Genomic DNA, 24,079 nt, shown 5'->3' with positions numbered 1-24,079 from the left:
ATTAGCTTTATAGCTCCTTTTAAAAAATGGAGTTTAAGTTGATCTCACTAATGAAAAACCAGCAATGTGTATTAGTTTGGAAATGCACTTAGTGTGTGTAGCATCATTGCGTGTAGAAGGCAGAGTGTTTTTTCATGCACTGTAGTTATTTATAGATATGTTTAAAATGGTGCTCTCTCCAATGACCTGAAGGAGTTGATGAACCATTAAGAAGTATCACAGTTATTCTCTCTCAATAGACAAAATTAAACAAAGATGTTGTCAGGACATTAAATATTAAAACTCTGCAGTTAAAATTCGTAGGTCTCATTAAAAGCACGTTTATTGTGTAATGCATTTTTAGTTTATGCTGGATATATAGGGTCTGTGTGGTCCATGGACTCAAATAATTTGTCATGTTAAAAGATATTTAATGTCTCATTGAAATGGTTAAAAATACACGTTTATATTGTAGTTAACTAGGAGCTGTATCTTTCATAGATATACAGAATAATTATAAGCCAAGATAAAATTAATAGGTAGGAATCTTTTCAAAACTTTGAAGCAAGATAAAAAATGAAAGCATATATATAAAAAATAATTTCTTCCAGGTCTGAATGATTTTATGACTATCAAATGTTTATTTTTTTAATTTTTTATTTTATATTGTGATTTAGCCAATCAACAATGTTGTGACAGTTTCAGGTAGACAGCAGAAGTACTCAGTCATACATGTACATGTATCCATTCTCCCCCAAACTCCACTCCCATCGAGGCTGCGGCATAACACCGAACAGTTTCCTATGCCAACATGTTTATTGTTTGAATATTAAAGATTCACTTTTTTGGTCACCAGCATATCAAATCTATGTACCGATAGTGGAGAATTAAAGTTGGTCAGTTTCAGCCTTTGATTCTGCCAGTTTGCTGTGAATATATCCCAAATATCCCTCCCTCCCTGAATTTTTCATTGTGAGTGGAAATGAATAAATTCTATAATTTCCTATAAGATTTTCTCTGATCAAAATAGAAAATTCAGAAGCTGAGAATTAGAATCTGTAAAATGAGGTACATTTACTATATGGGGACATCCTGCCAGTCTGTCCTAGTCTTAGACATACAATCTAGTTATGTTTCAGTAAATCTCCTTGGAAGAAAACCTTTAAATTACAGTTCCTTAGATGCTTCTCCTTTTTAAACAATTGTACCCAGATTATTTAAATCTATGCCTCCTCTTTTTTTTTTTTTTTTTTACTTCTTTGAGATTTCTCTGAGATGACTCAATTTTAATTATAATAATGAAACATGATCTTTTTCATCCTAGCCTTTGCAAAAAGATTTGCAAGCTGAGTGAGTACATATGATAGTTTCTGAATACCTCTTAGGAACCAATGCAGTTATTCCCTACATATTAATTTCAGCTATTCTGTGGCCCTCCCACGACCTATACTAAACCTGCTGTCACCTAAGTGCTGTTCATTGGTTCCATTTTGGTATTGTGCCAACAGCTGTGATTTTTTTTTTTCACACACACAGCTTTTCATTAAACATTAAGTCCAATCTAGAAAGAAATACTTGTTTTATATTTTTCTAACCTTAATGTGAAATGTTTGGTATTCCTCTAATAGTTACTAAAGCAGCAAACCACAAGTAAACATTGTGTCCCCCAACTAAATCCTGTACCAATTCTCAGAAAGTTTGCACTATGATTTTATCATATCTTTTTTTTTTTGGTAATTGTAATCTTTCAGAAAAGTGTTAAAGATTATCATGAGCTCTTATTGGAAAGAACACCTGTGACATTTATGATTTTGACAAGTTTTATCCCCCTTTTGCACTGCCTTTATTGATACATGAAAGCAAGCCAGAACACTGAAGAATTGAGTGTAGTCAATATCCAAAATATTTCATGCCTTTTTTGTTAAATGAGTATATCTTTTAATCCCTGTGTTGCTAACTTGTATAACATTAAAAACAATCACTAGTCAGAAATGAAACAAAGGCGCGTAATATACCAAGTCTTACAATAATATGTTGTTCACTGGAGGACTTGAATAGAAACAGAAAACGTGAAAGTGTTGCATTGGCTCATCATGGCCCTGTGTATGAAGCCAGTTCATAGTTTCCATATGGTCCATCTGTCTAGAGCGAAACATTTCTGAAGCATGAACCACATCGTTCAAAGTCAGCTTTATCCCTGACTTAAGACATGACTCAGAAACACCACAAGCATGTAAGTTTCCAAGTGGTCTCTCTGGTCACCTAATCTACTGTTGTCTTCTTGGGAGTTGAAGTGGAAGACTTTACAGCAAATCTCTTTTTTCTCTCCATTCAGAACAAGGTGTTCCAAATGGATTAACCATATAACAGTTAAACACTTCTCTGAGGAGAGGTTTGCTGTTACTTGGACTTCTCTCCTGGGAACAGTGTGGGAATTTCCGCGGTGTTTCTCATCTTTTATATTTCTCTTCTCTCTATAGTAATTTAAAATTTATCCTGAGGGGGAGAAAAAAAAAAAAAAAAACAGTTTCTATTCCAGATTGCATAAAGACCAGAAAAGAATCATTCCATCTTTTACCCTCTGGTGCCCCATGTAGTCACATGGTTCAAAGAAAAAAGACACATTGAATTTGACATTGTCCAGATTATCCTCTTGGTTTTCTCCCCTTGTTCTTGTATATCTGCTCTTCTGAGTAGTTATACTTAAGAGAACTCTTTTGGAACATATTGATGTGATTTTTTTAAATCTAAAAATGACTTTATACCAGACCATATTTATAAACCCATGATGCTGTCCTGTGGACAGATGTGGCATCCCCATATGGGGATTAGAGTTTTAACCACCAATTTTGGTGACTAGTCTTGAGCTCTTTCACTTCAACTCTCTAGACAATTCATTTATAACATAGAGTTAATATATTCTCCAAATTTCTTCCCAGGAGTCAGTGAAATTAAATGAACTCATTTCTGTGAAAGCACTTCTAACTCTGGGGAAGTGAGTTTTTCCTTACAATAAAAAATAAATGGTAGAATTACATTCTCTCTGTAGACATTGGAAAAATATATACACCTGTCTTAACAGACTGTGTTATCATGTTTAATTCCCAGTTCTTCATTTTATTTAACACTAGCTGTTTTTATTTGATTTGTTGGGGCCACCAACTAGCTTTATAACTTTGCATTTGATGTTCATTCAATCATGTAGTATCTCTGATCATTAATTTCCTTATATTTAAAAACAGAAACAGAAAACAAACAAAACATAAGAAAGTGGGAGGTGCCTTTAAACATGAACTTATCATTTCGTCTAATTAATTTTTATGAAACCATGTAGTATATATAAGGGCCTATATTGTATTACACATGATTATAGAGACAGTTATGAAAAATATTTAACTATAGGAGATAAAGTCACAACAAGTGTGCTATAATAAATTAAACTCGGTAAATGAAATGTTAATTAAAATTTGTTTATAAAACAGCTACATCTATCCCGGGCATTTTTGTAAACACAGAGAAAATATACAGCATGGTCTCTGGTCCCTGGGAACTTAGTCTATTAATGGAAATAGAGTAACTAAAATAGTAGATCAATTAGAGTGTCTTTATCCCAGGTGGTACAGTGCTGATTATTATGATAATGAAAATTTAAGGAAGGAAAAGAAAAGCCTGGAATATGTTGAAGACTTTATAAGCATAGTCATCATTTATGGAGTTTTTTCCACATACTATTAAATATACCATATACCATACCATCTAATCTTCCCATTAGACACAGTGACATGAAGGCCTTAGACCAGCAACTCCATTTTGGGAAGTAAAACAAAACAAACAAAAAAAGTCAGGTTAGACAGGAGAATCATTTTCTGAACTCTGAAAACCAGGGAGAGGATTTGGACATTGTGACAGCTAGTCAGGAGTCATAGTACCTTCTGGAACAGGTTGGGTACACCATAAACCTAGAAGATATTTAGGGTGGAGAGACTTCCATAGAGATTAGAGACACATGGGCACTAGATAAAATGGAGAGAGAAAGCCAAGACATTAGCTAAGGTTAAGGTTTTATAAAATCCTTGCTTAGTAATTGATGCACGTAAAAATGATGATGAGAATAATATATTTATAGCACATTAGTAGCTGGTGGTTCAGATTCAAGTTGTGTCCTGTAGCCTCATCATCATGGCTGTAGGAGACATTTGGAATACAGCAAAGGAATGTATTTTGGATTAGTCCTGAAGTGCCTAAGAACAGCCAGCTCTGGGAGACCTCATCCTTCAGAGCAAGTGAGACACATAGCTGCTATCAGACTGAGCAGGGAGACAAACCTTTGTGAGTGGGTGGCACTCATATGGCAAAGATCTAGAGAGTCAGCTCTTCAGATGACCTGCCTACAGTGACGGTCATTGTAGTCGTTTCCTACAGCAACATGTAGAAAATGTTATTGAAGGAATACTCATTTCTTCTGTGTCCCTCTCTGAATCTACAATCCCGCTGTGTACTTCCTAGGTACTTCTTAACTCATTTTGACTTTCATGAAGATAGATGGAAGGAAATATTTTGGTTCTTATAGAAATCAATTTAGCGGCAGTTTGGCCTAAAAGCAGTTGCATTGTGTTCTTAATAGCTTGGTTCTTTTTTTCTCCCCAAATCAGTTAGGCAGCCACATATATTTATTGATCTCCTTCCATGAGGCAAATTCTGTGCCTGTGCGTGTTATGAAGTGGTAAACAAAATCACATGGCCTCAGCCCTCATGGAGTCCTAGGCCATTGTGAGTAGCAGACAGATTTCAGATCATTAATTAAATTGTAAATGATAGGTGTGCAGAGTGCTTTGACAAGTATTTAGGGAGCTAAGAGAATGTATCATGGAGGACACCAACCAGCGAGAAGCAAGGGTCTCCATGAGGAAAAAAACATGTATGCAGCCCTCACCTTGAGAAGCATATAGTCTATTTAAAATAAAATGATCTCTCAGCAAAATTCAAGTATGCAATACCACATTATGAACTAATTACACATTAGATCCCAGGAGTTTTTTTTATCTTATAACTGAAGAAGTTATAAGTTATCTTATAACTGAAATTATTTATCTTATAACCAAAAAATTTTTAAATAGTCACCATATGAGGTGACTGATGAGTTAATTAGCTTATTGTGGTAGTCATGTTACAACATATAGTATATCAAATCATCAGTTTGCACATCTTATGTGTATACAATATTGTCAATAATACCTCCATAAATCTGGGGGGGGGGGATCAAAAATTAAAATAAAATAAAATGCACCATTTTGAAATATTTCTATTGAAAGTTTTAAGTCAAAAGTGAGTATTTAGAGGTTTCATCATCAAATGAGGCTGGAGTGATGGAAGGTTCAGAATCGCTATGCTATGTACAGGGGTATCCTCCAGAGACAAAACCAAACCACAAATTAGCCGCGTCCATAAGTCATCATGTCTCAAGGACAGAGAGATGTATGGGCTATAGACTGAGCCCATATCCGATGAAATTGTTTGACCCCAAAGTAAAGGATACATCACTTAGGGTAAACAATGGCAAGGGTTTTCATCTACAGATGAGCATTTCAGAACAAGCTGTACAAACAGAACTTTGGGAAGGGCACCAGGGTTCAAACGAGGAGAGGTTGATTCATAAACACCGACACCTCATTAGTGGGATTGTATGTCTTAGACATTGAAAAACAGCAGTGCAGATCCAGGATGACTCTGTTTTTCTCCCCCCCCCCCCCTCAGTTTTTATCCATGAGTCCACTGTGGCTACTCTGTGTATACCGTTATCTCAAAAATTGGGAACTAGTCCCCAGATCATAATAAAAAAGAAATGGGATGATCCATACTAGCTGAACAGTGATGGGGAGGTCTAAGGTTGGATCTGTAGGAAACGTTATTGAAGGAACATATTATATTTAATATTTTCTTTAATGATGTTGAAGAAGGCATTTCCTTGAGGAAACAAATGTCTTTTGCAGACGATACCATAAGGAACACTAAAACACAAAATTAGAAAAGCATATACGAACCTTAAGAAATTTCACTTCACAGGAGATAACAGAATGCAGTTCATCTTGGAAAAATGCAGACTAATAGTAACAATCCATTTGGGAAAGAATAATGTACAACACAGATACTCAGCCAGTGAGTGGGCGAGTTCTGGTCAGAATCCCGAGTGAAGGGGAGAAAATGTCAGCCCTTGTAATAGGATACTGTATAAAAACAAGCTAGCACTGTGGTGTGTACATTTCCAAGTCTGGTTTACAGAGTAGGAGCCAAAGTCTTAATGCCTAACATTTAAACTCACCGATAACCCTTCACATGTATATGTTGGCCTTTCCATTACCTACTATTTGTAAACATGGACATCAAAGAAATTGCTTCAGATGTTGTACTATATGAAGGAAATACCCAAACCAGTATTGAGATAGAGTGAAGAGGCAATAGGGCTTCTTCTTTTTTGGATGATTCTCTAAAATATCTCCTGCTGGAGTGATGGGTAAATAGAGGGGAAATACCGTATGTAAACCTGTTTCCCTTCTCCTGTCGGATCAAGGGAGAACCTAATGAAAATTAATGAAACCAAGACGTAAAGACAGGAAGAGAAGGGATGTAAGAATGGTTTATAAATTGACCATAAATTTCAAAAACCACTAAGCCATTTATAATGGCTTATAAAATTAGCAAATCCTAAATAACCGGAAGTTTCTTGGGGTTCTGGAAATATCTTTAATGATATCTAGTGTCTCCACCAAAAAAAAGCAAGGGGGAAATAATTTATTCAATTAGAATGTAAAAAATATACCAAACAGTACTGAGTCATAAAATGACATGAATTAATAATCGATTGCACAGTAAGCATATCAGGATAATCGCCATATATTAAGGTTATTATTAAGAAGTGTTTTTATTTTACTGTGCAGAAGTCTTGGTTACTAGACTATAACTGCTTTATTGAATCCTGGGTTAAATGGTATTTCAGTAATGGGATTTAAATTTGAGGTAACAGACTTACTGTTAAAGAGTTATATGGAGTCTTTTCCAAATTCCAGACTCAATGTTAAAGGTTTCTATATAGGCGAAGGAGTTTGTGGGGAAGGTACTATAGAAAAAAAATTATTTGGAAGTCTACAGAGGAGAGAGTTGGTCACAAACTATAGAAATGAAAGCCAAAAGTTCAATATTGACCTGTACTTGGCCAATCAATTGGTTATATGGGTCTCTTTGATACAGTTCTTTACTGGACACTATGTTCTAACCTTCAGTCAGTCAGTTCAGTCACTCAGTCGTGTCCGACTCTTTGCGACCCCATGAATCGCAGCACGCCAGACCTCCCTATCCATCACAAACTCCCAGAGTTTATTCAAACTCATGTCCATCGAGTCAGTGATGCCATCCAGCCATCTCATCCTCTGTCATCCCTTTCTCCTCCTGCCCCGACTCCCTCCCAGCATCAGGGTCTTCTCCAGTGAGTCAACTCTTCACATGAGGTGGCCAGTTCTAACCTTCAATCACGTTCAATTTAACCAGTATTTTATGAGAGTCCTTCAAGAGCCAGGCACTGGGCTAAAATGTTAGAGCTATAAAATGATCAGAATATGTTCACCGTCTTCACAAAGAGGTAATCACAAGACCAACAGGTCCGGGCAGTGGAAGAGATTCAGGCATCATGTAATGAGAGCCAAATAAGGAGTCCCTCACCCAGGGTGTGGACATGAGTTGGTGGGGAGGTGACACTCAGGAAGGAGTTGATGTTGAATTTGAAGAGACAGTGCTTCAGTTCAGATGAAACTGTCTGTGAATTTTCATCTCCTGAAGAACAAATATAGAACAAAGGTTGCTTACCTTTGCTTATCTTTGTTTGTCTTTGTATAAGAGCAAATACTAAAATTTTTTTAAATATCTCTATCTTCTAATCTGATAGGTAAACAAATGGTATATATAGTTTCGAAGCTGCAGTAAGGGCTCAATTGTTATTCAGACAGATTCTTCTAAGACATAGAATTCTTGGAAGGTGCTCAGACTCAGGCCAGAGCATATTGTTCACAGTGAGATTAAAGCTACTGTGCTCCTACCTCCAAAGAAGAGCGACACATTGGCTACTTAAAGGACAACACTAACAGAAAAGCATGCCTGCAGCCATACAGTCTCCCTGTTCTTTTAGGAGTCATATTGTAGACTTTAATCAGAGCCTATAGATCAGATGGGCTTCCCTGGTGGTTCAGATGGTAAAGAATCTGCCCACCATGTGGGAGACCTGGGTTCGATCCCTGGGTCAGCAAGATCCCCTAAAGGAACAAATGACAACCCACTCCAGTATTCTTGCCTGGAGAATCCCATGGACAGAGGAGCCCAGTGGATTACAGTCCATGGGTTCACAAAGAGTCAGACACAACTGAGTGACTCACACCTTATAGATCAGGTGCATTTCCATTTGCATATGCTTCCTCTGCCCAATCAAAGCAGTCTGTAGTTTGCTTATGCAGAAGTTGTTTCCACTTCCTCCCATCTGATTGGGCAACAACTCCAGATGTCTTCAAAAATTACATAATGATTATAGCTCTGAACCCTTGACTGGCCTAGGAATAGGTATTTGACATTTGTTTTGCCTCCATGATTGTCTTAAAAAAATCAATTCTATCAGAAGAATTGTTTTAAAGTTCTTGAGTCCTCCCTGACTGGTAATACATTCAGAAGAGATGGTGCCAGGTTTTTGCACAGTGATTCCATGTAGGAGAGTGACTCCCAGAACCTTTGTGGTAAAAGAAACCTTTGATAATCACTTAGATAAATCTTTTCATTTTATCACTGAAGACAGCTGTGGCCCAGTTAAGCCAAATGGACTTCTCACATCCAAACAGCAAGATTCTACAATGCCAGGATAGAGGGCCTTAGTCTCCATCTTTGGAAGTCAGGATCCCTGACATCCTAAATTTAAGGTACTTACAGATCTCTTAGGGATCTTGTTAAAATGCAGATTCTATTCCATAGTTCTAGACTGGGGCCTGAGACTCTATGTGTCTACTAACAAGATTCCAGCAGATGCTGATTCTGCTGGTCCTTGGACCCCACTGTGAATAATAATAAGGATTTACACTAAGAAAACACATCCAAGTGAAGATAAACATTAGTGAAAGGATAGCTCTGGTTCAGACATAGCAGGTAATTCCAAAAAGGATTGGTATACCTTATGCAGGTCTACTGTTACTGCACCAAATATTCTGTATCATTTTACGATAGAGATAAACCACCATCTTATAATACTAGTTTCCTAGGAAACATCATTTTAGAATCTTGTACTAATTAGAAAATTGATTGGGTAGGATTTTTGATCCCCTTCATCTAGTTGTCCCATGCCTTCTTATTTCAAAAATGTCATCTAAGATGGATAAATGGCAATTTTCTAATAAATGTGTTTCTTATCTTAAGGGATTCATGATTCTTGAGCTCTTTGTGAATTTCATGGTTCTTAAATAAGTGCATTTCTTACCTCTGATAGTTCTCTCACACACAGACACTCACACACACGCCATAGTCACACATCTTATACTATGTTCTTTGTATGAAGCAAATGGATTATTATGTGATAAAATTAAGAATTTAAATTTTTATGAAGAATGCAAACAGGTAAGATGAAATGGTCATTATAGAATATATTCTTAGTTCTGGAATTACTTACTTAATTATAATTTATGCCTATATGGTTTATAGTCCTGGTTCAGAAAAAAATATAAAAATAAAATCTCATATACTTCACAAATTTTTACATCAAATAAGTTACATGGAAAACAAGGTTCCATGTATTTTTTTTAAATTACATGGAAAGACATTCTTAATTGAAGCAGATAGAATGACATATTCTTAAGAAATGACCCAACCTCACAGGTTGTAGTTCTTATTTTTGTATTTCTCTAAGTAGTTCTTCCTCTACTCATTTCAGCAAAAGTATTATATACAAAAATAACCGGTTCATTTATACTTTTTTTGAAGAATTCAAAAAACTATGTAAATAACAAGATATTTGTTTTTAAGCTTATTGATATTATGATTAATGATCATAATTATACTTTATTTACACAAGTCCTCATAGGGCTGAAAATATGGAACTGCTAGTATTTATTCTTATGAGACATTCTTCATGAAATTGGTGAAGCAGATGTACCAAATCACTTGAAAATGTTTTTTGGCATTGAACTTGGCTTTAAGAGGAATGGAAAAAAAAAAATCAACCTGATATTAGCAAAAATGAATAGTTTTATTCACATCTCTCTGATGCCAAAAAGGTGGTGTTTATTTTTATTTATTCTGGAGAAGAAATTGTGCATGATGTTTATGGTCTAGATGAACTGTTAATCATAATCATGGCTATCAGTGTGGGGCACCTGTAAGAAGTATATTTGTGTCCTGGAACTTTTTGATGACCCTCTTTCTTTGAGTATGATATTTGGGGTAAAATGAATCCATTCTGAAATGCTATAGTTACTGGAATGACAGCAACAAAAAGAGCGGTTGTAAAGGACTTCCATCTCTAGGCACAGTCCCATCCCAAGACCGTGAGAACAATATTCTACCAAGATTCTGGAATTTTGATAGGCAAGTGTGAGTGAGTAAAATGTAAATTTTATACAGTTTTGAAACAGTTTACCTTAAATGCAAAATGACATTCATTAAGTACTTCAGTAGAAGAATAACTGTCTAAATTTTTTAACTGTATTTGTATTTGATTTGGGATAATTGCATGAAGTGAAATTTGTACTACTAAAAATCTGCCTCTTTATAGATTTTTTTACACCATTAAAAATAAGACCTACTTTGTATTATCTTTTTAAAAAAAAAAAAGGAGGATGTCATTTTTCTTGTCAGTAATCATTAGAGTGTGAAAGTGCTTGACTTGTAATTTGATGATTTCAAAGATACCAATGACAGAGGAGCCTGTCAGGCTACAGCCCGTGGGGTCACAGAGGCAGGCATGACTTAACAACAACAACATGAAATGAAGTACAAAATTGTGTCTACAAAAGAAAAAACTCAGAATTACTTAAATGGTAAATGATGATGGATAGAACCAATATAAGCTCTTACCAATACCAGTGTTTCAACGTCAGTTGATCATTGACAAATTCAGAAATGCCCTAGAGATAATGACTTATCTGCCCATACCTTGCCAAGCCCCTTCAACCTTTCAGCCTCACACTAGTTAAATTTCAGTTAACTGATTTTACGAAGACTGAAGCAAGCAATACCCCACAGTTTTCATGGGACATGGTTTTCTAAATGTTTTGTCTTCTCCTTTCCTTTATGTTGTTCAGCCACCAGGTCATTTGTAGGACTCTCCATACTCCGTAGGAGGAAAATTGCCAGTCTGAAAGTTCAGTGTCTTTAGCGTTCGATTGCTTATTACATTTTTACCCTCTAGGTGCCAACCTGGATTCACTGGAGCGAGATGTACTGAGAATGTGCCCATGAAAGTCCAAACCCAAGAAAGTATGTTAAAATAATCTGAAATTTGCTCTCTCCCCCAAACTACAGCAACAATCGCTACTGCTTGGTGCCTTTACAGCTCAGCTGAGACTGATTCCTTTTGTTCTAATCATGGTTTAACCCACTCAGGGCAGAAACCCATTCAATCTTGTCTAGCTGTGTCTCAAACCACAAAGGTCATCGATTTCACAAAACCCATCATGATGGTCCATGATGCAATCATGGCGGGCAGGGGGGCCCACCAAAACACCTTTCCTTCCGATGCTATCAAGCAGAAAACCTAGTTGAAGAAAACACCCAGCTTTCATTTTAAGTGGCTCCCTTTGAGAGAACACGGTCACTTAAAATGCTGGGATCTTTCTTTCGTGTGTATCCAAATTTGTATCCCTTTGGGGGAGACGCCAGAGTCTGAAAGCCATGACGAGGACAAAGACTCAGCTCCTGAGAGTGAACTCACCAAGTTCAGTCAAATGACACTGAAGGAGCTTCTTTCTAGCATATATTCACCTCTTCTCTTGTTTTCTCTGTTTTTTTTTCTACCATTGTTTTTTTGTTTCCTCTCTCAGGTGCCCAAATGAGTTTACTGGTGATCGCTGCCAAAACTACGTAATGGCCAGCTTCTACAGTACGTCCACTTCCTTTCTGTCTCTGCCTGACTAGGAGCATGTTCAGTGGTTCCTGCTTTCTTGTTGCCGCATCTCCCCTCAGATCCCACCTAGAGCTAGATGCGTTTTCCCAGGTCTAACATTGACTGCCTCTGCCTGTCGCATGTGAACATTAACACGAGCAATTGTATGACTTCCTCTGTTCGTGACTAGTGGGCTCTGAGCTACTCGTAGGTGTGTGAGGCGCCAGTGTTTCTGAAACTGATCTTGAATTGCTGTGATACAACATGGTAGTAGTCTCTCTCACCCAGCGCAATGACAATAAAGGCCTTGAAAAGTCTCACGTTTATTGAGAAAATAAAAATCATTCCACGGGACAGTCCATCTTCTTTATAAAAATGACCCCATCCCTTGAAAAGGAGGTGTGCTAAGTTGTAACCAGCACACACTTGAAATGATGGTAAGTTCGCTTCGGTTCAGACTGTGTTCTTTCCGACAAATAAACAGAATAAAAAGAGTTCAGGTGTTTCTCTTCATTAACCAAACAGTTTGCATTTAAAAAAAAGCTCTGAGTAGGAAAATTAAAAGCAGACTTTTCACAGCAAAGGAGATAGCTTGGCTTCTATTTGACTTTGTTCAGGAAACAAGGGATTCAGGTCTAAATGATTTTTAGATGAATTGTTAGATCACTTATTTATGTTATTCTACTCTCAATAATAATTTTAGGAAAAAAGTTGTTTTTTAAAAATATTTTTTAGTTACTATGAAATATCACAGTTCACTGCTAGATGTATACTTTTAAAATGAGAACCGGGAAATTTTGATGGATTTCTGTGGCTTCATGAAGTTTTGAACATTCCTAAAAGACCGCTTACATTGTATATAACTGCATGGATAACTAAACTATGTATTTGTCCTTCTTTTGTGAACAAGGACTTTAGCTTTTAATTCTGGAACTTTCAAAACATTATTTTAAAAATAGATTCCATATAGTTATCCATTTAGATCAAAGGTGACAATTTTTTTTTTCTGTAAATTTAGATCAGATAGTAAATGCTTTTGCATTGGCAGACCATACCATTACTGTCATAACCACAGAAAACTCAGCCGATGGAGCACAAAAGCAATTCATAGGCATGGACATGTGCTATTAGATTTTATTTACAAAAGCACTGTAATGGATTTGTCAGCCTCTGATTCGGCTTGTCAATTGCTTACCCCCAAAATATTTCACATAGTGTATTGTGGTATAAATTCATGTAACACAAGAAACAGTGATAGAAATTGGTCATTTGGGGGCCCTAAAAGAATGAGATTTGACCCTTATTTGTATTCATACAAAGAATAATATTCTGTTTCTCATGTTAACAGTCATGGAAGAATAAATTCTATCAAAAAAGAAATTTCATATGCATTATGAGGAGATTGGACCCATACTATTCGATCATTTTTTTAGTGAGTGGTACTTCTGATGTATTTACAAAAGCTGCATATCAAAAATCACGTTACAGACCATTTTCTGTTGTGAAAAAGTGATAAACTGGCATTGCCAAATTTTCAAACACAGTCTCCTCTTTATTCAAAACCTTTAAATAAAATGCCTTTACTGGACAGAATTGTTCTCTCTACAGCTATAGATTATTGTTATAAAGCTAGATAAGATGGAGCATAAAAACAGAAGGTAAATAATAGAATTTTACTTAATACAGCCATTCCTTTTAGAAATGTTTGTATTCAAATGACATGGATTTACAAATCCCTGTGACTGTATAAATTCAGTGCAATTATATTTTAGATTTTAATGAAAATTCTGAACATGTACATTGTACTTAAATTTTTGGAATATCATTGTGCACTGAATGCAATGTAAAAATGAGGGCATTTTCCAAAATAATGATGCCGTGAGATCTGACAGTAGAACCTGAAAAAATGTTCTCAATTTCTCTTTTAGACCATATTCTCTTTCATAAGATATAATTTTAAAATAGCCATTATGTATTTTAATAGGAATGTGATTCCTTGAATAAATTCTTTAGTAAGCTTTCAGTGGCACTTTTGGAAGATGTCCAGGAAAACAGCATTCAGATTTAACCTGATTTAACAAAGATAGATAGGAAACACATTTATAAACAAAGTCTGTAATGACTGTGCATCAGTCCTGCCTCGTGTCTGGAAAAGCAAGAGCTTCCAGTCAGAAACTGCTTTCCAAAATTGTCTTGCCCAGAGTTAATTTTCTAACTTCCATGTCTTAAATTCTCAGTTTTTACTTCCACAAACCTTCACATCAAAGGCAGGGAAATAAATATTTGCTGCTCTAAGCACTTGATGTTCAACTAACAATGAAAGCCACACAAAAGCTAAAAAGTGTTGCCATCTTGGTAAAGTTTAAAGTTTACTTATTTTTGTTCATAAAGTTTGAAATGCATATCATACATTTTAAAAGAAAAAATATTCCCCAGCTTCAGAGAGAAACATTGTTCAACTTACCAAACCACATTTTCAGTTGATGAATCACGTTGTAAAAGAACATACACTTTTTTAAATGCTTCTAAACACATAACTTACATTATTAGGATTTAATACAATTTTTCTGGTCAGGGTGTCCTACGGGACATGTATTGATTTATAAAAACTGATTTAAAATATAATAGAAAGGAACACATGTATCTTTTATAGGGCTTTCTTGAAGGAAGCCATTTGCCTTGAAATAAAACATTTATAATACTTTCTTGGAAAATACTGTCAAGGTTAGTACGCTTTAGATTTCACCCCTCGCGACACACAGTTCCTGCTTGAAAGGATTGTTTTCATCATTGTGTGTGTGTTGTGTGTGTGTGGGTTTGTGTGTGTCTGTGATTGTGTATACGAACAATCAATAATCAATTTATAGACTATAGGAAAAAACACACAGCTTCAGTAGTTTCAAGCAGTATGGAGCAAATAGGTCATATATAAACTAACATCTAATAGGAAGTAATTCTAGAATAGCCAAAATTATAGACTATTTAAAAGAGTAAAATTTTAGAACTTATGGGCATATCCTCAGAATGAGTTAACTCAGATAGCCTTAAAAGTATTTTTGATTCATAGGTTACTAGTGCCTAAATTATTTGTGTTGATTTTTCCAAATGTTTTTAAAATTCACTGAATTTATTAGTTTCTTTATCAAACGTGTATCTTGCTGAAAGTAGAATAAAGACACATCAAACTATAATGGAATTAACTCCAGCTAAGCATTAGTGAGATTTCACTGTGTGTGTTTTTATGAACATACTTGCTCATGGCATATGGAAACTTGGAAGAAAGGAGTTTCCTATTACATTTCAAAGGGTTCAGTGGCAATATGGATTGGTATATGTGAAAAAACAAAAGCATCTACTATTGTAAAGGTAAGTTGAAAATTAGAAGTCAGTGGCTACATTGGTCCTATTTAGCAATGACATTGAAAGGACTCCTCTAGAAACCTCAGGGGGGCAAAAGTCAAGAGGACACATACCTCTTTGAGATTACTTGCTTAAGAAAACCCAAGAATGTCTTCAGATGTTAACAGAAATTATAATTACATGTATGGACAATTTCAACTTTTCAAGAAGTTTTCTTGTTCTTTTCTCTAATGCAATTGAAAATTTAAATTAACCTACAGGTTAATCAGTTTTCTTCAAACAATTATAAAATCCAACAGCAAAAGATCAGTGAATCAATACTTAATAGTTTCTAAAGACTCAGATTTAAATTAATTTTTTATATTGCTTACTGCACAGCAGGAAATCACATGTAGAAAAGGAAGCTAAATTGTTTACAGTAACCTTCTTGTTTTTGAATTATTAATTTAATTTGAAAAATGGAGTGGCTAGGCAGATGTTCAATAGGAAACATATGATATGTAATAAGCCTAAGCCAACATTAGATTAAATAGAACAGATAGAAAGTAATAACCTCTTCAGAAAATGAAAAGTGTTTGTGTATTCTGCTTTTCTTGACTCACAATGAAAGAAATGTAGCCACCAATAGTCAAATAAATCACAGTAGTGTTTGCCACAGGACTTGGGTGACTGATGCATGCTTCCTCTGCTTGTTTCCTTGTTAGGGCTTATGGCCAGAAGAGAGTACAATTTTAAGTACCAATTTCCCTTTGAATTATTTGAAATTGGAGCTGCCTGATATGAATGACTTCCCATGAAAATGAAATTAGAGTTAGGCTCACCAACTTACCTATAAAACTGTAAATGCAGTAATATGTATGCATGAGCATGCTACTAATTTTATTGAAGACTTAACCAAGCTTTCTGTGCAACTAATATAGATAATTAGCAGTGTTCATGTAGGCATGGAATCATGATTCTTTTCTCTGGAAAGAGTTTCTGTAGTCATCTGTTGATTTTAACCCTTAAATTATTACTGACGTAGGAGGAAAAGGCAAGACATGGAGGTGGTTCTAGGGAGAAAAATTGAGTTAGTTTCTCATAGAAACGTGTAAGGAAATTTATTATCACTTCCTCAGAAAATGAATTGTGGTACCTTGATGTTCTGAAGTTTATGTGGAGGAAACAAATTGGGAGAAAATGTCAATTTGTCCAATTCAGTGTTGCACAGAGGCAAGAGAAATTCAGATTGGAAAAAAATGTTAATTTTGCTGTGAACACGGTGCAACGAAAGTCACTCTACATTCTCTTTCTTTAAATTTATGAAAAATGTACGTGATTTGCCTGAGTACCCTGGACTTAAGGCAAAGAAAGTTCTATTACATAAAGTGCCTCTTTATCATTGTTAGTCAGTGTACTATTTGATATGTATTTATACATACATATTATTCATATATATATATATAAAATCTGGGAAACTTCATTTTCTTAAGAGGTGGCAAGTTTTGTTTTTTAGTCTAAATTCTTGATATATCACAGAGGCTGTCAGAGTTTTGGGGACCCTGAAATTAATCAAAACTAAGCCTGCATGCCTGCGATCAGTGGCCCAAAGTAAATCTCCAAATACATCTGTCCGCCAAGCTGTTAAAGCCCTCTGCTGCTGGCCGACACACTTCATGTCTCCTTTATTCCACAGGGTCACCCTGTGAGGCATGTGTCAATACCATAAGCATTTTGTCAGTGAGAAATGAACTTGTCCAAAGTCACTGAACAGGTAAATGGCAGAGAAAGGACCTGAAACCAGGATGGCTCCAAACACGATCTCTGTATGAGGAGATCTGTTCATGTCCACACTGTTTTGGAAGAGAAATACCCTTCCAGCATGTGCTTTCAAACTGAAGGGATGCCGTGTCAGATTCGGGGACTGTGCTGGTATCTCTCGAGTCAGTGACCAAGGAAAAGAAACACAGAGCACGGAACCCCTCTGTTTTCATCCTGCCCCGCCTTCCCACCTGCCTCTCCACCCCCCAGGCACAAATAAGGAAGCCCTGAAGGGCCCCAGATGGTGACATTTGGTTAAGAGTTCTTTATTTCAAGAACGGAAAGCATCATTTCCTGGTGGGATATTTTTTGTTTTTGTTGTTTTTGGTTTTTTTGATTTGCCCAGTTTTCCCCACTTCACCACTTGAGCCTGTGCAGGTCCTGCTGGACCTGCAATTCTGATGTGTCCTCAGTCAGATGTGCTAGGACTGTGGTCTGGGGGCGCACAGCTTCCAGCCCCCTCCCCTGGGCAGCCCTGCAGGCCCCCTGGGTACCTGTGGCATCGGCTATCATCTGGGCATCGGGGCTCAGCGCTGGGAAGTGCCCATCTAATTGCCTCTTTGTGATCTGAGGAACTAGTAAATTCAAATTAACCAAAGAACCCAGGAATTGCATCCTCCTCCGGCCTCCTTTTTTTTTTTTTTAAACCATTTGAAAAAGTGAGGCATTCACTGCTATCCTATGCCACACAGAGATGATACAGAAAACTGGAAGCAGGTTCCCAGTTGCCCCAGTGCCCTGGCTGGCTTTTTTGAGCAGAAGTGTTCTCCATGTCATACAAATGATGGAGAGAGTGGAAGATTTTGGGGGGAAAGGAATAGTTTTAAAATAAGTAAATAAAACGACAGGAAATATTAGATCATAGCTCGCCCCAAAGAATGAAAAATACCAATCTAATGTGACAAAAATTTCCAACCAAATCGCTCCTCTTGGCTTCACCTCCCTGCTCTGCCACTCTGTGCCTTTGGGTAACGTGATTTCACCTCCCTGGAACCTCACGCCTGCCTTTTGAAAGCAGAGGGTAAAATAATCCCAAATGTCATCTCTGATGACAAATCCGGTCTTTCGATTCCCAGATAACGAATAGCATAGAGGAGGAGTCAGTCATGCCTCTTCTCCCTCAGTGAGGTCTTTTAAGGGTTAATAAAGACACAGTGTGCTGCTATTTGCACACCTCTTAAAAGAGAAGTTCCCTCCGTGGACTCGTTGGGGCGTACCTGAGCACTGCTTCCTTAACCATCCACCGTTTGTCTGTTCGATGTGCACGCACAGAGCCGTAATAGTCGTGTGTAATGTGTTTTGGAGTGCAGTGTATTGCTCTTTTCTGAAACTTTTTCCCTTTCTTTCTTTTTTTTTTGTCAACTTTCTGCATTGGCAGAGCATCTTGGGATTGAATTTATGGGTATGGACCAATCATCATTCCTTTTAGCCTGCAGAATTTAGAGCCTCTGAGCTGAAACCTTTATATTTCCCCCCTGTCTCCTCTTACCTTTCAGTTCCTAACTAATTTCCTTTCTCTTTAGAAGGGATCATACAGCCATAACAATGATTTCTTTGCTTTCAATCTATGGTTAGTTTACCGACGAGGTACAGAGGGCAGCAGCTTTTAGACTCAAAACTTTCACTTAGAGTTGAAAATCACCTTACTTAATACAATTCACATACATCCCATGTTCCTTGACCCACTGATCGGATCTGACCATGCTGTTATTGCAGAGTTGGGTAAGTTGGAGTGATTCATAAGGCTTTAGGAGGAACCAAGCCTGAGAACAAAAGAAGCTTCACATACACCAAGTTAGCCATTTTCAGCTCATGGGAGCTTTATATACAATATAAAAATCATCTATGCATATTGTAACATAGAAAGCTCTTACACTGCAACATGTTGCATGCATTCCCTGATAGCCCAGGTGGTAAAGAATCTGCCTGCAATGCGAGAGACCCTGGTTCAATTCCTGTGTTGGGAAGATCCCCTGGAGGAGGGAAAGGCTACCCACTTCAGTATCTGGCCTGGAGAATTCCGTGGACTGTATATGACTTAGCAACTTTCACTTTTCACTTTCAGACATGGATTACTCCAGTTTTCTGGAGATATATAACCACTGCACTAGTCAGCTTCATTATCTTATGAGCGAGAAAATAAAAAACAGAACAAAATACCCTATGCTATTTTAGATGGAAATTCTAACACTAATAGAATTAAATTTGAGTCACCATATCCCACGTAATCAAATACAAATTTTCATACTGTTCCCCAGTGGCTCAGCAGTAAAGAATCCGCCTGCCAATGCAGGAAACTCAAGTTCGATCCCTGGGTTGGCAAGATCCCCTGGAGAAGGAAATGGCCACCCACTCCAGTATTCTTGCCTGGGAAATCCCATGGACAGAGGAGCCTGGCGGGCTACAGTCCGTGGGCTTGCAAAGAGTTGGATACGACTTAGTGACTAGACAACATCCTAGATAGTTGGGAGAAAAGCCAGTCTTGGCAGGAAGGGGAAGCCGTTTTGTCCTCCTGGAGGCTCCGCAGTGTAGGTCCCCAGGCTTCCTGAATGCTACGGCCCTGGAAGTGCATATCAATCAATAAAGCAATGTCCTGAATAAAGGACTATCTGGCCCCCATCCAGCTAGTGTCAGTGACATCATGCAACAAGAGCATCTTAAAGCTGTTGCTTTCTTTTCAATGATAACATTACAGTCTACACCTACTGTACTTTCCATAATCTGTGGGAAATAAGGCTGTTGCAAGCTGTCAGTTTCCAGGGATAGAAACTCAATTACTTGCACATTCCCCTCCCCCCAGAAAAAAATTCCAAGAGAAAACTATTCATGCGATGGGGAAAGCCCCACATTCATGTACGTGGTCCTTTGCACATCAGAGAACATCTCTCGAGAGTAAGGAGTACAAGAAGTCCCACCAACATCCCACGAGTGGCAGGTGGTCTATACCAGGGGAGTTATCTAGTCAGGTTACTTCCCTCGGGATAAAATTTATCCCACTTCTCAAAAGGCATATTGGTCTTACCTGAAAGGAAGAAAAAACACTCCACCATCACCTCCCCTGTTCTCCCTAACAGCATCCTTCCAGCATTATCACTTTAGGGTCTAATTATTAAATTTAATATTTCTTTTCCCAAACAATGACATATGATGATGGCTTTTGCAGATACATGATCTCCCTCAGTAAGATCTGAAGGGTTTAATAAAGGCACCCTGAGCTGATATCCACATACCTCTTAACAGGAAAAGCTTCCAGAGATTCCAGCCAGCCAGAACATTGTATCCTTAAGGAAAATCAGACCTTACAGGCCAATTAAAATTGGAATGGCCAAGGCTAGTGTCTCTTGGCCTGGCCAAATCAGTCTGAAAAATGTGCTTGATCTGATTCATTTAATGCATCCAGCCAAACCATAAAGACTTAAAAGTGTTTCAACTCATTAAGGCAGATCCACCAACAGGACTGATGGATTCTTTTTTTCAATGCTGTCTCTAATTTGCTCTTGTCCAATTGACCCTGTAACCCAGGGAAATAATAACGAAGAAAAAGGAGAGTTGGTTTTTTTTTAAGCATTTTTTATATTATTGTTCACCAAGTATTTCTCCTTGAACATATTTATTTTGTGAGAGTCACCTGATTTAGGGAACCATTGGAAAATCAGATAGAAACTTAAATGGAAACCATTTAATGCATTCAAGCCATCCTGATGTAAGTATAGAGTCGTAAGCCACATCTATGCTCTAGAGGGCTCATTTTAGCACTTTTGTTTTGCCCTTTGGCCTTGACGGGTCTGCCTTTCCAGTTCCATGATTGATTTTCCTGGGAAGTGTCGTCTGCTGACAAAACCAGGGGAGAACGAGCCAGTCATTATATGCCATTTCTTCACGAACCCTGGTCAGTCTATTCTTTTAGAGTTAACAACCACCGAGAAACTTGCAGAAGACGGCAAGATGCCTTCCCCACTTTTAGCCCTTGGATAGGTCCTCTTTTTGCAATTTGGGGAACCAGTTTCCCAGGTTTTTCTAAAGATAGAATTGGAAGATGGAAGCACTACCAGTGCTTGCCATTTGAAAAGAAGGAAAAATAGAGTAAGTGAAAGAAGTACAGTAGGATCTTCATTTTCTAAGCAGTGATACTTTTACACTCCTGTTTCTTAACCAATTCATCCCAAACAAAAGATCCCTGCTCTGCGTTCTGCTTTCCCCAGAGAAGGACCATTTGATCCAGGTGCCCATTCCAACAGTATCAGCTCACAGATTAACACCTTATGAAATTGAATTCCCTGTCCTGCGGCTCTAGGGGAAGGGAGGCAGCAGACACTCGCAATTAGCATACAAGCATCCACATGCCACGTCCTCACTTGACTCACGCGGCGCAGAACTACGTGGCAGGGCTCTGTGTCTCCTGGTCCGTTGTCGCCCCCGCAATGCACCAGCTGCTTTGCTTTCTAATTGTGGCTGCCACGTGACTGCCAGCCTAGGTTAGGAGTTATGCTGTATGGGATAACCCTTCCAAATCTATATCCACCTTGCTTCCCACCCCAGCACTTCCCCCCTCTGGTTTTCTTGTATGTATTTTTTTTTTTCCTCCCTTAGTATCAGGCATGCTGTGCCAGGAACCTCAGATGGCTCCTTCACTCTTTAACCTCGTTTTTCCCTCCTACCTGGCTTCCTCCCTCTCTCCGTCATTCTGTCAGTCTGTCTGTCTTCTCGGTTTGCTTTCTTTTCCTCTTCCAACCTTTTCTGTTTGTTTTCGTATAATCTCTGCAGCATTCTGGTCTTTTTTTTACCCGCTGACTATTTTCTCCTCCTCCTCCTCCTGTTAATAATCAGTGATCTTATTAATTTGATTTGACAATGTTCCTGACCTGTTAACTGGAATTTGATTACCATGGGCTTGGCTTGTAGGAAATGTTTTTGTTTAATGACAAAGTCTGCTGTATCATAGAAATGGCATTGCACCTTTTTACATTTCAAGAAGACTTCCGGCAACTTGCCCTCTCTCAATAGAGGGGGAAAAAAAAAATGTGGCTGCTGAGACAGAGAATGTAAATTGAAATTGTTCCATAAGGCCCCATGTTGATACCTCGATAAGAGACCTTCATTGGTAAACTGTTTCCCAGTTCTTGACCAGCTTGTTAATCAGAATAGCAAATGCAACTTATGCTGCTTATTATGCATTGGTTAATTTCTCTTTCTCATTGAACTTGTGAATATTTCCCAGTGAGTGTAACTAGACTGGTTGGAAGCTTCTTTCCTAAGAGGATCAGGTTCACCATTAAATCAGCCAATCTTATTAAGAACCTGACTACCATCCTGTAAGCAATTTATCCCCCTCCAAAGCCGATTTGCAAATAGAAAACCTTCCATGAATCAGAAACTGGTTGCAGTGGGAGTATAGTAGTACCTTCATCTGAAATAGCCAAACATCCCACCTCCCTAGTGCAACCGACATTAGCTCATTTCCCAACTTGTCCAACGCAGGAAGGTACAATCTATTCCAAATCTTATATCATTTGTGCCAGTGCTTTTGTAGTGTCATAAACTAGATCTCTAAGTACAACTGGTGATGTTATAATAATTGTTCCTCAAAGGACAAATCTTCCTCATGGCCCAGGACCTTCCCACCCATCTTACTGGAGTTTCTCTGATACAGCGCCCAGCTACTCCATGTCCTGTTGCTTCTGTCCCCATTTTCCTATTAAATCATGGGAATCCTGCCTCGGTTTTGTTTCTAACTACAAGTCAAGCTCATGTTTGCAAGTATCTTTGAGTTTTCTTTCTTTGTTTTTTGTTTTAAGTTAAAAGTGATTCTTTGTAAAGACCACGGGAATAGGAACTAGCTGGGAAATCAAAAAAGGCTTGGGATGGCGACAGGAGGGGACAGGGGACAGGAGACTGGGAAGAAGGAGGGAGGGGAGGGTCCCAGTAGTGCCAATGCCAGCTCCTTTCATTGGCATCAATTCCTGTTGTCTTTGCAAGAGATTTTCTTTTTTTACAATAAAATCTACAGTTTTAACCAAAATCATTATTTTACCGTTAATGTTTATGGTTTGTCAGTTTAGTACGCATCTATGGCTTAACATTAGTCATTGAATAGATCCTAAATTTTTTATTATAAATGGCCCTCCAATGGGCTCTGCAGCTTTATGCTCAAAATGTGGCACAGAGCGTGCTGCACCTTAAGTCTTATCTGCCGAAGGAATGAATTGTCCCGTGTGTATTTTCTTGTGAACATGGACAATGCAGCATGCCAACTCTTCAGTTGTAAGTCCGGGCGAGGATCAGGGACCCAGCTTGGCTGACGTGTTCTCATCCCTTTCCAGAAGCGGAGGAGCTCTACCAGAAGAGAGTGCTCACCATCACCGGCATTTGCATCGCGCTGCTCGTGGTCGGCATCATGTGTGTGGTGGCCTACTGCAAGACCAAGTGAGCATCTCCCCGGCCTCCTCTCCCCCGAGCGCATGGGCAGCCTGGGTGGCCAGGGCTCGCCAGAAACCGGGCTCCATCGCCTCGTCTTGGAAGATTAGAGGGGCAGGGGCATTTCCTCCTTGTTTTTGGTCCTGTATAACCCCTTTCGAGGACCTTCCTAACCCCAGGCATTAGAAAGCTTTGCCTGTTTGTGCGAAAGTGCTCAGAAGACTTTTGTTCCTTGACCACAGTTCCGTGACCCAAGAAAAGGGCTGGAGGGACAAGGTTGCATACGGACCCACGCAGGTGTCTGTGGATGTGGGTCTCTCCTGAAAGGAGTGTGGTGGGTCCCACAGGTGAGCGTGTCATCTCAACTCCGAGGACACATCCAATCTGCACTCAGACGTAGGGGAC

At 38.1% G+C, this 24,079-nt stretch overlaps 1 protein-coding gene across 12 annotated transcripts in view; it reads left to right on the top strand.

The window, feature by feature from the left end:
• The window catches only part of NRG1 (neuregulin 1), a 228,912-nt gene that overhangs the window by 192,798 nt on the left and 12,035 nt on the right, over positions 1-24,079 (top strand). For 4 of the 12 annotated variants that reach the window (XM_070459920.1, XM_070459917.1, XM_070459914.1 and 1 more), the window contains 3 exons: positions 12,039-12,097; positions 18,639-18,662; positions 23,581-23,683. In XM_070459920.1, the coding sequence (XP_070316021.1) occupies positions 12,039-12,097; positions 18,639-18,662; positions 23,581-23,683 (186 nt within the window). Of the gene's footprint in view, positions 1-11,407; positions 11,476-12,038; positions 12,098-18,638; positions 18,663-23,580; positions 23,684-24,079 lie in introns of all 12 variants that reach the window. The other 8 variants (XM_070459921.1, XM_070459919.1, XM_070459916.1 and 5 more) reach the window with 2 other exon arrangements.

The sequence above is a fragment of the Odocoileus virginianus genome, chromosome 32, assembly GCF_023699985.2.
Source record: "Odocoileus virginianus isolate 20LAN1187 ecotype Illinois chromosome 32, Ovbor_1.2, whole genome shotgun sequence".
Taxonomy (NCBI): domain Eukaryota; kingdom Metazoa; phylum Chordata; class Mammalia; order Artiodactyla; family Cervidae; genus Odocoileus; species Odocoileus virginianus.
The sequence above is the reverse complement of the archived record's forward strand: the minus strand, read 5'-3'. Positions and strand labels throughout refer to the sequence as shown.